Source organism: Leptonotus elevatus, chromosome 13 (assembly GCF_054856555.1).
Source record: "Leptonotus elevatus isolate MCC_2025b chromosome 13, RoL_Lele_1.0, whole genome shotgun sequence".
Classification (NCBI taxonomy): domain Eukaryota; kingdom Metazoa; phylum Chordata; class Actinopteri; order Syngnathiformes; family Syngnathidae; genus Leptonotus; species Leptonotus elevatus.
In genome coordinates this window covers 9062555-9081007 of record NC_141251.1, presented here as the reverse complement: position 1 = coordinate 9081007, position 18453 = coordinate 9062555, and the positions used below count along the sequence as shown (strand labels likewise).

Below are 18453 nucleotides of genomic sequence, written 5' to 3'. Positions count from 1 at the left end.
CTCGGTCCCTCCTATGCTCCCGGTGAGGCATTTAATGATCCCACACAGACTTAAACACACACCCAAAAGTGTACTATAATTATTGCCTGCCATGGGGTCCCAGGTGGTATGATTGGGTGGGTGGCAGTTTTATTCATTGGTGGAAAGTTCACTGTTACACACATTTCACTTGGAGATTGGTAAGAAATATGAACAGTATCACAGAGGTGGCTTGTACCCTATTTTGTTACTTGTTTAAAGAAGTTGTTTAGTTTTTCAGTTTTTTTTTTAAACGTAAACCAACTTTCTATGTGCAACATTAACCCTGACTGTGTTTCTCACTTTTTTTCATTATACATGTATGGCTGACTGGGCTGAAGGAGGACAAAGTGGTGAGTACTGATTTTTTGTTTTTGAAAAAGAAACCCATGTGTGACAAATATTTTTAAGTAGGACATAGGATTGTATTAATATATCTGTTCTTCCAAAAAAAATTTTTCGGCCATATTCCAAAATGGATTAATATCTTTTTTCACTAGCACACACCTTAATGACATATTGAAAAACATTTTTTTTTCAAGATTTTAGCAAAATTATAAAAAAAAACAAAAAAACAAGAAATTACACGTTTGCACATAATCACAGTCTCGTTTCCACTGACCATCATTAAAATGTTTCTACAGATTAATTGGTGTCCACATGTGGTAAATCCATTGGGTCGGATGTGATTTGGAACGACACACACACACACTTAAATGTAAAAAGTCCCACAGATAAAAGTTCATTACAGCACACAGACCAATCATAAATTAGAAGCAACTGACAGTTTTTCTCTAAGATAAGAATGTCTTGAGGCCCATATCTGATATGGAGAAAGGTACAGACAAATTTCTGCTGCTTTGAGGGTCTCACTGAGCGCAGTGGCTGCCATCATCCATAAATGGAGGAAGTTTTGAACCACTAGGACTCTTAAACCTCGTTTTCACCGACGATATCTACCCTACTCTGCTCTACTCTACTCTACTTTACTTTACTATACTCTTTAGCCCCGTCTCCACCAACAAATCCACCCGGCTCTACTCTGCTCTACAATGTTTGTGTCTTAACCAATTGCTTGTCTTTTTACCTCATAGACAGCTCTCTGGTTTTAGTATAGTATAGCTTTCCGTCTAGCTATAGATGTCGTCTGCAAAGGAACAACCCAAATCCTTAACTAAGCATACATAGACATTAAAAATCATTTAATATTTGAAACACTACTTATTCTTGTAATTTCCTTGGTTTAGTGTACATAGTTATACTGAATGACCTTGTATGATACCACTGACCGGTGGCAGACATGCACTTAGCAGCATCATCTGCTTGTACAGTTGAGGCAGGTTGAGGACCTTACTTGGCAACCTTCCCTTGGGAAAACAGCCAAACCAGCACTTGCCCAAGAGTGCTTTGTTGTCGTCCTCTGTAAAGAACCGTCCACACTCTTGCAATGGCGACACGGTTTTGGTTGATCGTAGGCTTGTTGAAGCAATTAAAATAAATACCGGTAATGCTTGACTTCAACAATACACTGACTCAAGAACAATGCAGTTTTTGTGTAGTTTACTGTTTTTTTTGTGAACATTGAAGTGATTGAAGACTATTTTATGTCAGGTTTCATTGTTGATGTGGACCCAAAGGCATAGAGGCGGGTATGGGTTTCAAAAAAGAAATTTAATTGAACAAAAAAAGCAAACAAGTTAGGCTACTTGAGTATCGTAAAGAACCTAAATCAGCAGAGTCCAAATTCAAAGTAACAAGCACACAAGGAACACAACGTAGCAAGAACATGACATGTACAATGAACCGACCAGGAATAAAGGACAGCAGGGAACGGAATACACACCAACTGATGAGACAACGACAGCCCCGGGATGACAAGCACAGGTGGACATGATAAAACTTGATGAGACATTGACAAAGGGAGACACAAGGAAAACAACAAAAAACAACCAAAACAAAACACAGATCATGACAAATTTACATGACCTACGGATGTAGAACAAGAGAAGACGATTAATATTCACCAATTACCACGAAGAACTGGGTTCGGGTTCAAGAAAGCAGAAGGACTCCAGCCTTGTTGCAGTATATTTGGTCATTTGGCACGCACGACCAACATACTCATTACTTACCATTTTTAGGATCCCTTAGCTATTCAATAACCCGCCTGAGGTAAAATGGCTCACCGAAGGACCCCTTAGCTGTCTAACAATGCGCCTGATGTCAAATAAGCAAACTGAGCACTAACCTAATGCTTACATGAATGCAGCAATAATGAGGAAATTACAACAGGAGGAAAACATTATCCCGGTCTGTAGTCACCTGAGCACTTCCAACTGTCAGCTGTCAGTATTTGGACACATCCAGAAGAGAGAGGAAGTTAGCACACCTGCTAAGTGTATATTTACTTTCCGTGAATATTGACGGAATCCCCACCTCTGATTTATACCTATGACCTATATCTTACGGCATAACGATAGATTCAGGAGGCTTTTGTGTGTGCATTGTAGAAAATCTCTATAGGACAAACTGAATCAAGACTTTAATTTGATGAGTAATGGACAGAGATATAGCCATGCACACACATTGTGAATGTAATTAGCAAAGAGCACTCACTCTCTCACTGAACATTCGCTTTAGAAAGTTCACTTTGCGGGGTCAAGGAGACCTCAGCTTAAAAAAAAGACACTACTGGATGGGTAATATAATGAAAACAGAACTAAGTCAAATATGAAACAACAGTGTACTGTACATTAGAATGTACAGTACATAAGTGTTGAAACTGTATTTGTTAGTGAAGTGTCAAATGTTTCTGGGGAGTACGTTGTTGGTCTGTTAACAAAACCATAGAAACATAAATCATTGGGCGTTTCTAAAATGTATTCAAAGGTTGCAGAGCACCATATGTTAGTTTTGTATTTAGAAATGAATCCTCTGAGTTTCTTTATATATTAATTCCATTGCTCTACTGTATTGTGAGGTATTGTAAATGGCTGCCATGATGTGTGCTGCTGCCCCTGGGGAGGTGTTGTGGGCTCAGAAACTAGTCTGTCTCAAGCTTTCACAGATTTTCTCAGAAGACCTCAGAGTGTCTCACTCTCCTACTGCTACAGAGCTGATCTGTTAAATCCGTTTCATTGAAAGCCTCTGAACCCGATGCAAGTAAACTACCACACTGAAAACTTTGGATGGCTAACCCCTTGACAAAAATTAATCTAGTGATGACAGGAATGTGCTATTAAGGTTGAAATATCTCAAAAATGTGTTGCAAATGTCTATTGATCCAACTCAGAAATGATGTGCTGCTTTGTGTCGCGGCACAACACAGTAGAAAAAGCCTGAGCGATGTGCCATCTCCTGTTAATGCCACAGCGGCTCATGATTACTATTGATTGCCAGTCTCACGAGTTGTGTCCGCCTCCACGTGCGTCTCTCATTGACTGGTCATAAGGGGGCCATCTTTCTTCTGCTTTTTGCTGTCCATTACCATAAGATAGCATAAGTACACATATGCACTGGGAAACATACAGTATGATCACACCGGAGTGATTAAAACATTGGATTATTACATTTCGTTCATTCATTCATTCATTCATTCAATATTTTATTCCACTTCCACAACTTGACTTACTGTTGTGTGCATGTAAGAGCGTTTAATTCCCTTGTGATTTGTTTTGCGACTTACTTTGCTTTAGTGCACGAATATATTAAATTGAAAGGGCAAATGGACTTGTTAAAGAAAGATCCTGCAAGCGAAGATGATCTCTTTGTCTGGATTACAAACATTCGGCAGTATAATGACATTCACACTGCTACGTATAAGGTAAGCCTGCTGTCGACACAGGCATATACGTTCGTCTTCTGTTGGACTACACAATCACATTATGGTTTATTTTGAATTTTATTGGGTGCTATTTATATTGTGTTATATAGTGTTTATATAAATCATTTGTGAAGTGACGTTAGAGGCAAGGAACTCCGCGTTTTGTTTTGGAGCAGCATGCTAGTACTAGTACTACCGGTACTTCACACATTAGTTGTCTGACTGCTACTTCTATACTTTTGGTGCATGACTGCCGTTTATCCAATTTCTTTAGCATGCTAAAGAAGGTGGGAGTAATATGGTAATGTGCTGGTTTTTCTAAAACAACCCCCCCCCCCCCCAAATGTGACTTTTTTCTTCTTATTTATGATGCATTTTTTTGATACTTTCGTGACACCTTGACCAACAGGGACTCCGGTTAGATTTACACTGCCCCAATTCCGATTAACTTAAATGCCATTTTTTGGGCAAAACTGCGTATTATTTTTGCGAAGCAGGTTTGTCGATATCTTCTTGAATGTAACTATTAAAGCAAGTTATAATCTAATTTAGTTACTTTTAAAATAATGTAATTAGTAAAGTAACTGTGTTACTTTTAAAAGCAAGTAACCAGTAAAGTTACTAAGTAACTTTTTCATGGGAGCGTGCAAACTATACGATCTACAGTAATTATGGGAATGATTTGTTTGACTTGCACGTTAACCGAACGTTCCTGTGTATTAGCCATCTATCTGTATGCGCAAGTGTACTGTACATGTACTGTACATGCACTGTATGTGTGTGTGATTGTGTTGCGGGAGAGCTGCGGTGTGCTGATGTAGTACCTCATTAGCTGCTGTGGACACTAATCTCCTTTGTGGCAGTCTTTCATCTTTAGCTCAGGATTTATAGACGCCCACAGTCGCATGCTGCCGGTGCCATACGTCAAGCTGTCATTGGCTGCTACTACTTCCTGTTCCCACCCCTCAACCTCCTCCTCCTCCACCTACCTTTCTTTCTTTTGGCCAAATGTGTGTGTGTGTGTTTTTATCACCTGATAAGTAAGTGCACGTATTTGGTGTGTTTTAGCTGGATCAGAAGCATTAGCAGAAAGTGTAATGTACCCTGGCAGTGTTACATGACAGTATGTCTGCTTGAGTGCACACTGGATGTTGTTGATGACTGTGGTGATCGATACAGTAAGAGGCAGATTGTGACTTTATGTGATAGGAACTTGCAACTTGATCGTTCATACTTAGTAACAACATGGTTGTGTTAAACTGTGGTGGTAAAACAGGACTGTCATAGCTTTATGGTACACAACTGTTTTGGTTTGGTTAGCTTAAAAGAAGGTAGCAAAGCACTAGGATAGAAATTTGACCATATTTACAATATCAGTTGATTAAAGTATTAGGAGATTGTTAATCTGAATGTTTTATTAATCTTATTTTTTTGTATACACAAGTTAACTCAACTCAACTCTGTTTTTTTTTTTTATAAAGCACTTTAAAACGATCATTGTTGCATGTAAAGTGTTGTACATGGAGCAAAAATTTGTCATGAAAATGACAGCTAAAACAAAGTAACACAAAATAATAAACATCATAGTAGGTAAGTAAATCAGTAAATTTAATAAATAGTAATGAATTAATAACCCAAGAAGTAGGTAAGTAAATAACCCCCTCTCCCCTCTCCCCTCTCCCCGTCTCCTCCGTCTCCGTCTCCGACCTCCGCCTCCGTCTCCTTTCCTTCCCTTTCCTTATCCTATATAAGTAAATAAAATAAATATCAATAAGTTAACAAAATACAGCAGGCATCACAAAACACTGAATCAATGCCGAGTCTCATGCTGAGTCAAAAGCCAAAGAAAAAGATGAGTTTAAAAAGTGGATAGAGAGGGGGATTGCGTAATATTTAACAGAAGGTTGTTCCAATGGAAGGGACCGGCAACCGAAAAGGCTCGGTCCCTTCTGAGCCTCCGCTTAGTCCTTGGTACCTCCAGTAATGTCTGGTCCGTTGACCTCAGGTACCGGGCAGGTGCATAGGGATGGAGGAGCTCGGAGAGGTAAGGATGGGGCCATTTAGAGATTACAAATTTTGTAATATTGAGGAGCAGTTTTTTTTTGTAGGTTAATCCCAGTTACCATAACAAAGGTTTAATTTAACAATACAAATTTGACAATATAATAGAGTTTTAGGGGTGCAGCTATTGAATATTTTAGTATTTGAGTATTCTACTGAAAATTCTATCAAATAATCAAATATTTGGAAAAACGGTAAATGGTCTGAGTTTATAGTGCTTCTTCACCATTATGCTCAAAACGCTTTACAATGAGTCGAATACAATATATTTTTACTTGATTAAAGAGCAATTATAAATACGAAAAAGACAATAAATCATATTACTTAATATTAAATGACTAATTAATTCATAAAAAAAAAAATGTAGTTCCTATTTCTTAAATTCACATTGTGCATAGCAACAAACTATTTTCTGATGTAAAAACATTTTCTGTGGGGCAATTTCAAACAAAAACTTACATTTCCATTTTAACTTAGCATTTCTTTTATAAAAAACACAAGACATTAAAAAAAAGGCATTAACAGCCTTTATGCAACTTCACTTGAGTAGCGAGCAAGAGACATATTAAAGTAAGGAAATTAAAGTAATCTTTCTGCAAAACATCTTACAACGATATTCTAGTAGTACAACAATATGCAAGTTGATAGCTAGATAGATAGATAGATAGATAGATATTTAACATGTACCTAAATAAATTACATTTTTATTATCTAATAAAATATATATATTTTTTTTCATGTGACAAAATAAGCAAGCTCAATGTATTCTTAGTTAATTAATTGTAATTCCCCTAGATAATGTTCAACTATTGGATGGCAATGCACATTTAAGTTTGCGTCTGTCCAGTCAAATTCAGATAAAAGCATTTGAAACGTATTGCATGTCTTTGCGATATGCATATTTCATGTGCCAATATTGCAATATCAATATATTTTCAATACATTGTTCAGCCCTAAAATAGATACACTTTTGTTCTAATGAGGATGCCACCATAGAATATAATTACAGAAGAGGGGTGGAAATTTGCTACTGCAATGAACTGTGTGTTTGTGTGCTTTTTTGCATCCTGTCATTTAATTTGCTGATTAGATTTTTTTTTTAAACATGCATTAGATACTCAGAATCTTATTTCATACACATGCACATACACTTCAACAATGTCGAAAATATTTTATCAAGTCATTGATTTTTAAAATTAAACCATATATTGTGGGTGAAAACTGCATGTTCTCTCCAAGAAATCCATCCACAAGCACCACACATTTCATATACAGTACACATGACCAGTGATGCACATACTGTATGTGGGTGCAGACCTCCTTTACCCCCCCACTACATGCACACACACATATACACACACACATGGGCGCACACGGGCACAGATGCTGCAGGACGCCAAACAAACACACACGGGTTTTGTGTCCTAGTTTCCATCTATGGAGAAGCTATTCTCTCTGTAGTTTGCCTTCACTCACAAACTGATCTCAGGGGGATCTTACTACGGTGATGTGACACGCTGCTGCTGCAGTTGTTGCAGCATTGTGTGTATGTGGATCACAAACGGCATATGCTCATTGTTGCCGTGTATGTATTTGATATTGTCACCATTGTTTTTGTGTATCTGTTTCTATTTATGTGCTTATACAGTACTTCCTCGCCTGTTCCTCACCAGGAATGTAGTCTAATATTAGAGATTATAGGGGTTGTAGCTCATGACACCATATCTCCAGCATTCTGATCTTTTTGATGTGTGAAAAGCTCACTACATCGCTAAATAAAGGTACACAGCATACATACCTGAAGACTCACATACTAACCTCACAGTCAAAGCATCCAGGCTCTCTTTGTGGAGTTTGCAAATTTTTTTGCCCCTTGCCCGAGTTTTCTCGTAGCACTGCGGCTTCATCCTGCATTCCAAAATCCTGCTGTGAATGCGAGTGACTGGTTATTTGTGTATATGTGCCCTGCAACTGATTGGCTATTAAAAATCATCAGCATTATTTAAAAAACAACAACAACATAATAATTATTTTTCGTCTTGAAGTGTAAAAGTCTTTTCTGTAACCTACATTTTCTCTGATGGTGTGAAGTACACTATAATTGATAGAGGCGAAAGCAGTTGAATAGTTCAAATCTGAACGCTTGTACAACAGAATGCTTGAAAAGCTTTACATTTTGCAGAAATGAGTAATAATGCACATTTATATTCCTGTAGTTGTATTACTGTGCTTCCTCACCCTATTGTGCTTTCGTACAGGTTCCCCCGCTATATCGCAATTCACCTAACATAACATACATAGCAGGTTTTATTGCACACATCCTGGCTATAGTGCATTTACGTACAGTAATGGCCAGGAATGTGACAACCTTTCTTGCCAATACACTTTTTACATTATTTTTTAAATTGCAGATATATTGTAGTTAGGTCTGGAACATATCTTCTGTGATGAACGGTGGTTCGCTGAATATGTTTTTTTAAATGTTTTTATTGATCAATTCATGATACCCTCCCTTGTAATTCAAACTTATTTAAAATATTTCGATATGACCCCAATACACATCATAAATCACATGGAGGATGTTTTCAACAAATATATAATGTCCCACGTGAGTCTCTGTGTGTGTGTGCGTGTGTGTGTGTATTTGAACACATTCTCCCGCTTTCCCTGGTGGTGCTGGGCTGTTTGGCAGGATAAATATAGCTGCGGCGTCGGTGTAAAGCTGTTTTCTCCTCAGCTTTTGTAGCTTTAATCAAAAGCAATCTGGAGGAGGGAGAAGTGAAAGAGAAGGGGGTGAGGGAGAGCGTGAGTGGAGGGAGAGGATGGGGAAAAGGGGTGGTGGGTATGGCAGACGGCAGAGTGTTTTATTTTAGCTCTCTTTAAATAGTCATTGGGGAGTGTTCAGGAGTAATGAGAACCCTGGTGGCTGGAGAAGACGGACTGACTCTAACCTCGCATCTCTCTCCTCCTCCATCCTCCGTGTGTCTGTATTTCCCGGCCAGCCACACTTCCTCCGTCACTGAATCTGATATAAACCCGGGCTTATGACTACGACTGCGCTCATGCTGCAGGGCCTTCGTGCAGCGCTTCCTCTTTTACACAATGATTCATCATATCTATTCTGGGATGGAATCACGTCTGTCATCAATATCAACCGTCAATGCTGTAACTAATAGTTATTGATCTGTCACCATTTGTTTTCTAAATGAATTAAGTGGTGTACACTCTATAACGTCAGTCATTAATGAAACATGCCTGAATAATCTCCCAAAGCTGACATATTTCAACATGCAATTTACAATTGTAGATCATACTGTATGCAAGTCGCTAAAACTACTGAAAGGAAGGCAAGTTAACCAAAATCTGCATCTCTCCTTTGTCCTTTCATTCAATCACAAAATTTATGTGGCTACTTAGTTGGTTTATAGTGAAACAAATGACAATTTTCATCGTTACATAGTAAGGTATTACATAGCAAAAATAAAATGTAAGCTAAATGAATGGTGTTATAGCCAGTTACATTACAGTTTGGGTGACCACTGACCAGACTTTTAAATCTTAGATCAATCTTGTCGTGTTGTGTTACTATAGCTAATCCAAAATACTATCTTGGTTGACAGTTTTGCTGTCTTAATTGTCAGTTCAACAGCGCTAAACAAAACTATGCACTCAAAATTATCCAACCTTTTTTGCTCTGTCCCGGCAGCTATTGGGAGCTGGCTGTTCCGTTTACATTGCACCACTCCCATTTGTAACAAAATATGCCGCTAGAAAGCTCAGCTTAGGTCCAACACCTGTGACTGCAGTATTACGATAGTAGGACTACATTTCCCATTATTCTTAGACACAAAAGCAGGAAATAGTTCTAGTTGATGAAAACAGGCCTGCAATTGAGTAGATGCAGATGCAGACACAGGGCACAAATCATTTACACACACATTTGTGTCTCGGTTTTGTGGTCACAGTTTTCATTTTGATATACGTTCACTGTAAAGAAAATCAATTGTGCCTCGTCTCGTTAGTTCAAAAGTGAAAGAATGAATACAGAAATTATTCTACCGACGGTGAAACCGCACACTTCCCAGCATGCTTTGCTTTGTTCATGATCTGAAATATCTTATAAAAGCCTTTCTCTCAACGTCTCATTGGCTGCAGTGCCGATCTCCAGAAATACAATATGGCATTTCCTCTTTGATGTTAAGAGCATCTGAAGCTTCTATAAATGGTGGTTTGTAATGTCGATATCTATTGCAGTTCAGTATTGACGTTCATTTTTGAAAAGTTATACAGTACATACAGTACATTGAGGAGGACTCTATTTTCCTAGACAGGAACATTTGGCGTAAAAACTGTCACATCTTAATTTTCAGAGGTGGACAATTCCTTCTCTCCGTCAGCCCCATTGTTGATGGATGCCCACATTTTCGGTGAGTACTTAATAACCCGAAGCCTGTAAAAAAAATACACGGACTGAGAACTGACTGAAGCAGATTTTCGTCCGTCGATGCCGGTCAGTACAGACGGTCCTTCTTGACGGAAACGACGAGAACGGAGACGGAAGTGCCCACCTCTGTCAATTTTAATGCCGTCGCAAGAATGGTGTCTGCCTTGTTTGTGGCCGTGTTGCGCCTTTCTGGGTGTCCTGACGGACACAGCTGCTGTACCCCCAGTATATCTGGCATTTGGTAGCAGAAAGTAGTGCATCTTAATTTTCACGCTGGGGCTACTCTAGTCTGGTGTGTTTGTAAATTTGGTAGAAGAGCTACGCCTCCCTGGGCATTTTGACGCTCCGAGCTACCAGGCCTACGGCACATTTTGCAATTTGGTGACCAAGGAGGTCTATTGTGTGGTGTAATACGATTTTGGTGCATTCGACTTGATTGAGGTGTAGGCAGACAGATCGGATGTGTGTCGTAGTATTTCCTTCATAAATATAACAACGTGGGACAATCCCTCTGAATCATTGAAGAAATCAATTCATTGAACACATTATTATCACTATCATCTTAAAAATATTTTAATGACACCCCCTGACCGCACGTCACAACTTGGGGTGAGATTTAGGGTGCGGGTCTCACATGGACGCACGATTGAATGGGGTGCAAGGCAGTCTCGAATTGCCCACGGCACCTGCACGGCCGAGCAGTTTTCCTTCCTGCACTTTGTTCGTGCCAATCTCATCCCTCAGAGACAAGCGAGTCAATTTGCTTCTGCAATGTCAAGCACGGTGTGTGTTCCAAACGGACCCCTTCATTTTAATGCAAATGAAGGATTCCGCTACGATTGTCCGGGAGTTGACAACGTTCCATCCAATAACGGCACATGCAAACACCCCTTTTCTAGCTGTGCCTGTCAAAAGAAAAACTCTTCCCATGCGCATAGTTAAACTGCACTTTGCGCTAGACTTGGGCTGGGCACGACAATAGGGCCCCATGTTAAAGAAAATACAGTCGTTTGTCAGTGTTTGTGTATAATCTCTGAATCAAGACTGTTATTTTTGTAGGTCATCTGGGTTTGTAATAACTGCCGAAAACAACAGGAGATACTGACCAAGCCAGGCGAATGGTTCACCGGTCCGTCAGGAAAGCCCACTGGTCTCGGTTCCGCCATCAGTGAGCCATCTGTGTGCCAAACCCTTGGTGATAAGAAGCTCCGATCCCACTCCCAAGCCCCTCCGGGCTCTACAACATCCTTAGACCCCAACTCAGCCAGTGCACCTGGGAGCACAGCAGGAACAGACATCCGCTCACGAAGTGAACCACCACGAGACACGTACGTTTTGTAAGCAAACTGCATTTAAAACCAATAACAATCACCTGAGAATCCTTTTTAAAGCTTTGAGAAGAAAAGAGCTTTACTTTTTGAATTGATGTTTTTAACTCATCTCTAACAGAGATGGGCAAAACCGTCAACACAACAGCCGTCATTGACAAATGCCCACTTTTTGGTGAGTGCTCCTGTGTTTTCGGCGAGTGCTTTATGACGCGAAGGCTTGAATAAACTTCACAGACTGTGAAGGACCGTCTCCGATCAACGGACATAAACCTGCTTCAGTCAGTGCTCAGTCCGTATATTTTTATGCGGCGCCACGTCATAAAGCACTCGCCGAAAGGTGGGCATCCGTCAATGACGGGCCGTTGTATTGATGGTTTTGCAAACCTCTGCTCTCGAAGTAGCATTGTATTTGATACTGTATAAAAGGGGTGTGCAAAAGACGATTCGATGCATATCTTGATACATCGGGTGCAATGCAATTCAATGACGTTTCATTTTAAAGTGGAACAATTCAGTTTGATTCATCACGGGATTATGATTTGATCCAATATCAGTTCAGTATAATGAAAACATTTCTTTCATTCAAGATATCTCTCCAATAAAAAAACAATTAGATACATATCTTGATTAATTTTAAACTGGAACAATTCGGTTCCATTTGATGCACTCACATCTTTTAAATCAAAATTGATTTTCTGATTCAAATCGTTACACCACTCATATACAGTATTTAACTAAATGTAATGTGATACATTTTGGTTTCAATTTGGTTGAGATTTTCATCTGGACTTTAGACAGATTCTCTTACTATCAACTCTGAGGATCTCTGGGATGTTTCCAAATTGATGGCAATGCTTTTTGTTATAAAATCATGGAACAATGCTTGAACAGTTGATGACCTGACCTCAATTCTCATGTGTATAAAGGAAAACTAGGTCTACAGAAGATATAGCAGTTAGATAAGCATCTACCAAAACATACCCAAAAATAATTTGAATTTGAATGTGTTTTTTTTTTTATTCTTTTGATCCCCATTTACATATTCATTCTTCTAGGAGAAATGGAGGAGGTGGAGGAGGAACTGGACGAGGCGAGCGCAGGTCAGGCCACCCCATGCTGCAAACCCAGGTTTCCATGGACCGAGACCTCCTGGGTGAATCCAGGGAACACAGGGAAAGTCGGCGGCTCACAAAAGGACGTTCTTTGGAGATTGATCCAGTTGGTGAAAGTGGTGGGTTGAAACGGACACAAGAGGGGGGCTACCAACACATGGGCCACAGTGGTGGCCCCCCTCGTCAAGCAGGGCCAGTCCCTTCTGGAGGCCGGGGCCATCCTGTACCAGTACAAGGCAGTGCAACAGGAAGTACGGGGGAGGTGAGGGATGGTATTGTTTCTGGACAGAGGACTGTCGGTGGACTGTGTGAACACACCCTTGCGCAACAGGACCACCCCCCTCAACTCAGAGAACCTCTGAGTTCAGGGCCCGGATCAGCCCCTGGGCCGGGGCATGTAGTGAGACGAACAAAAAGGAACAAGGCTGAAAGCATGCTACGCAATGATTCACTCAGCTCAGATCAATCGGAATCTTTGCGTCCACCACCACCCAGACCCTACAAATCGAAGCGAGGGTTGGGGGCTGGAGGCAAAAGGCAGACCAGTGTCAGCAGTTCAGAAGAGGAGGGAGGGACCACACCTGAATACAGCAGTTGTGAGGATGCTGAGATTGAAAGTGTGAGCGAGAGAGGTAAGACTTCTTAATCGGTGCTATTTTCCATCCACCTTATAAAAAAAACTGTCACACTCATCTGGCATGTGTGTGTGACACCCAGACGTGAGATAACATATCTGTCATTGAAAGGACGCTTAAACATTGCAAACACTATCAGAAAGTAATAATTAGTATGTTATGAAACACTTAAATTAAATGGATTCACAGATACACAGAAAAATACCATCCAAAATTGCTAGTCGCCCAACTAGTTTTCAAGGAGTGTACACTGTTGTAGTTTACTTTGTAATGTAGTGCAATAAACAATCTTTATATCCTAGCTCCTCTAGTAGTACCGTCAACGGTGGAGTATTTCTGGGTGATGTAAACCATTGTTCATATTTCATACATCTCCCTCGTCACACAAAAACTCGTATTCTCTCTTGGAGCGCATGCACACTGCATAGACTCTGTATATTGAACTCCGCTCACAAGCGATCAGCAAGACACAACAGCCTTTTTAGCCAGTCATCCTGCACCCGCTCTCCAGGCATGACCAATCAACCCACGCTTAATCCAACTGTTACATGAATAGAACAGTTTGAGATTGGGCGTAATCAGTTAGTCATGCCTGGAGAGTGAAGCACAAGGATGACTGTTACCGTCTCAGATGCTACATTAGTGTAGCAACAGAGCTAACCCAATACCCCACACATTAATGTGCCAATCTAAACGATAAAGGGTTATAACGTACGGTGGATATTTTTATATTGCACTACAATATATATTGTTATATCACACAGCTCTATTTTTGATATTGGAAGCATTCTCCCCAAAAATGTAAAGCTTTGTAAGTGTTGTAGCCCCGATATTCCAATAACATCTGTTTGATTGGAATATAGCCAAACTTTAGTGTGTCTGCCTCGACACCAAGTTAGAAAAGTTCAGAACCAAAATTAGTGTAATCATCAGGCAAGCAAACAAAGGATTCATAGAAATTCAAGTACTGGGAACAGAGTATTTGTTGATCACATGATTTTAAAAAAAAAGTCACTAAGTATTGTGTAATAAAGTAAAATTAAACTGCAATTCCTAAACGACTGTTTCACTTTCCTTCTTCTGAATGACAGTGCCCTAATACCAAAATTGATAAATTCTTAATAAACTACGAAAACTCACGTATGAAATTAATCGACAAAGCCAAAAACAAAGAACATTTCTACTATATTTACAGTTACAATTAGTTTTATAAACATAACATGTTTCTTTTTATTTAATTTTTGTTGATTTTGTCAGTTTTCATTAGCTAAAATAACCTTGATCTGCCTTCAGTAATATTGCAAAAACAGAGAAGTTATTGTTGTATTTTCTTTTAAATATGCACAAGTAACACATGATTCTCAATAGCATGCTCAATTTGTAAATGATTTTAAGTGCAGCATTTGTTCTCTGTCCATCTTGCTTGTAGAAGAACTTCAGCGCTTACCACATTTGTTGGTTTTAATACAGAATGTTTGCTTCAGGCCAGAGCCAGCAGCCTGACTGTCATTGTGACCAGCGTGCATGTTAACTGTGTGTTAGACTGTGTGCGTTTTTGTGTGTGTCTAAATGCTTTGCTGAGTGTCATATTATATTGTTTTCAGCTTGGCCCTGAGGGAGTGAGTTGGTGGTGACAGTTGCGCTGAGAGTGTACATGTGTGTGCATGTTTGTGTGTTTGTGATAGGTCCATTTGACCCCATTTGATTTCAATGTTGACCTTGTGTGGCCTCACATAGCAAACTATGTCCTCAAGCCCGAGAAGACACGGCTGTTTACGATCTAACGTTGTTATTTCCAAGTGGGGTGATGTCACATCACTATTGCTCACCATTCTTTAGAACTAGAGCTCATTGCTGAGCGTCTAGCAGCAATAGAACTAAATGGAGCCATATTAAAGTATTACTAATTTTATTACGCTTGCAAGAACTGAGTTTGTTACTGCTCGTGCAACCTAGCCGTCAATACATTCCCATGCTGTTAATTTTTGGGCTAAGGTTCAAATTCCGGTTTTTGAAGAAGAGTTACTCCTCTGTACATGGTAATTATTATCAGTTGGAAAATCCAGATCTAAATCACGACGCACGGACAAATAAATGTCAATTCTGCGTTTAACTTCTACGGACAATAAAAATACATTGTATTCATGTCACTCGGCTATGGGTGTCAAAATGATCACGTTAATATCTCATTTAACTTATTTGGAAAGCCTCAACTAAGGAGCCATTTGGACTGTGTAGCACTTCCACCCGTTCTCTGCTTTGAAAGAACGCACTCGGTTAGCTGTTAGCAACGAGCTAACCGTTGCTCCAAGAGGTGTCCATGGGCTTTCGCCCCTGTGAGAGCCAAGAGCCGAATGGACGCCGTCTTGTCACTCGGAGTGACCCCAAGCCACTTGACCATTAGATGTGAAGCATGTTTTACACAGCAACTTTTAGTAGAGAGGCGTCAGTGCATCCAAGAACTTAACAAAATAAAAGCATTCAACGACGTGAAAAGGAGTCACCATAACACAATTCAGCATTAATAAGTCAAATTATACTGCATATATTTGTGGAGACTGGCGTCAAGTTGTATTTTACAATTTAAAAATGTGCAGAAGTTCGCAAGTATTATTATTATTTTTGAAAAGTTTAATAAAATGATTATTTCTTGGATTACTATGTTCACATTTTTGCAGCGTAAACTTAAGATGATTAGTTTTCTAAAAAAAAATTGGGTTTTCGTATCTTCAACAGTTATTGAGATATGTTATAAAGTGACATATTGAGATGAAACAACCTGTATTTCTTTCATAAAACGGTCAATTCCATGCTACTCCAACACTAGTGGCGAGTGTCTGTCACACAAAGGCACATATGGAGAAACATGCACAATATATAGCCTTCAAATTCCCAATTATTTTCAAATTGTATATTTTAGAAATTGAGGGAATTTTGATATCAGAGGTTCCACTGTATATTCAAGAAAGTGCATTCATTTACCAGACAGATCCATTATTTCAGGTCACACTTAATAATAACAGTGCCAACTTACACAAGCCTGCGGTATCTGATTGTTGCTGCATTCTGCAAAAGTCAAACTTAGATACAACACCAAGCATTATGACATTGAGCAAGTGGAGCTTTAGAATGAGCAGTTCTTGTCAGAGCAGGTTTTACTGTCTACACTCCAGCATGGCAGAGAGACACTGCTTCTTCTTTTTTTTTTTTGCTTGAGTCTAAGACAGGATCAATTATGAGATGTGGTTGCTGGCAGCCGAGAGGCATGCAGGCTTTTAAATCATTTGACTTTTTAAAATCATTGTGAGATCACAATGGAAACACTCACTCACACACACTCAAATATGCTGTCAGTCTTATATGTACAGTATAGCGCCTGCTATGTAAAAACATCCTCTTAAACACTACCAGGTCAAACACTGAAAAGCAAATATTGCCGCAGTAAATTTAATGCGTTATTGTGAGGAAAAAGTGGCTCGGAAAATGGAAGGATTGATTGATATTTCCACACAATGCTTTTACATCATTTTCTGTTACTTTTATTGTCTTGTATTAGATTTTATGTTACCATCTACTATGTATGGGTGTAGTTTTTTTTGTTTTTGTTTTTCATAAGGCCGTTCAAATGTTTGTGTTTCTTCTGATGTGCAACAAAAAAGTTTCAAGCTATATCTGTGGAGGTAAGAAGTTGAATTCTTGACCAGATTGGAAATCATAGGAGTGTACTGCAATCTGCCATTGTGGTCTTGAGTCATATATAAACACGCTACAGCACACACACAATTATAGACAAATATAGACATTTGCTTCGATTTTTAAAAGATGTTAAATTAACATGAATATAGCTTGGCTCGGAAATTGTAATTTTATTGAAGTCAAACAAATAGAAAAGTAGTGTCTCTAAGACAGTGGTTCTTAACATGGGTTCGATCAAACCCCAGGGGTTCGGCGAGACAGTCTCAGGGGTTCGGTCAAGGTCAATGTCCACACCCGAGTCATGTCATTCATGATGACATGCCCCGCTTGGCTATCATTGATTGGAGAGAAATTGGTGTGCTCAGTATTCAATTTGTGACTGTTGTAATGGTACGTCATGTGATTTCTTTATTATTTTATTCGCTTCCTACTTTGTTGACCAAAATAACCAAGTGGCCGGACATATAAATATGTGCAATATGATTTCATATGTATAACGGAACATATGGTGTTCCACAGGGTTCATTTCTGCGGCCTCTGCTGTTTTTTTTGTATCTAATGCCCCTGGGTTCCAACTTCAGAAAACACTGGTGTTTGTTTTAAAGTGCTCTATGAATATAGTTGAGTTGAGTTAAGTGATGGGAGTCAGCGTCTGAACTGCATAATTTGCAATGCCAAGTTTAGCAATTCCAGTCCAGCACAGCTAGCTATCTAGTAAAACTAAAGGAATACTTCCTTAACTCATTCACTCCCAGCCATTTTCCCTGAAGCAATCCCGTTCGCTCCCGGCTGTTTTACTGGATTTTGACTGATTTTGCAAGGCCCACAGAATATTGTGTTCTATTGCTATAAAAACATGGAACCTACCAAAATAAAGATTAGAGTCTCTTCTTTCATCAGGAAAAATATATATTTCTATGTTTCCATTTTGCAGCAATTAGCATTAGAATAGAGCTATATAAGTTTCATCATTATTTATAAATTTGTTTAAAACAGTGGGGGAAACAGCTTTTTGCAACATGGCCCTGGTTGATTTCTTATATCTGCTGCCACCTGCTGGCCGTTTTTGTTATAACTACCGTTGCTTCATGCATTCTCATCAGTCATCAAAGCCTTCGGCATGCTCTAGCATAAAAAATAAAATTAAAAAAACAGCTTTGGGAGCATGGTAATGGTGAGCATTGAGCTCGCATGGGTTGAACCATGGGAGGGGTCCATTTTGAATTGTTAGTTTACAAACAGAAACGGTTTGATTACAATAAAAAATAGTCAAAACTCCGGACAGTGCCTTTAAGCTGCATGGAAATGGGGAATACAAGAACACAACACTTGT

The 18453-nt window shown here is 39.3% G+C and overlaps 1 protein-coding gene across 8 annotated transcripts in view; it reads left to right on the top strand.

Annotated features, from left to right (window-relative positions):
• The window catches only part of rims1a (regulating synaptic membrane exocytosis 1a), a 72006-nt gene that overhangs the window by 18017 nt on the left and 35536 nt on the right, over nt 1–18453 (top strand). For all 8 annotated transcript variants that reach the window (XM_086093451.1, XM_086093450.1, XM_086093454.1 and 5 more), the window contains exons 4-6: nt 360–371; nt 11406–11674; nt 12733–13421. In XM_086093451.1, the coding sequence (XP_085949577.1) occupies nt 360–371; nt 11406–11674; nt 12733–13421 (970 nt within the window). The remainder of the gene's footprint in view (nt 1–359; nt 372–11405; nt 11675–12732; nt 13422–18453) is intronic.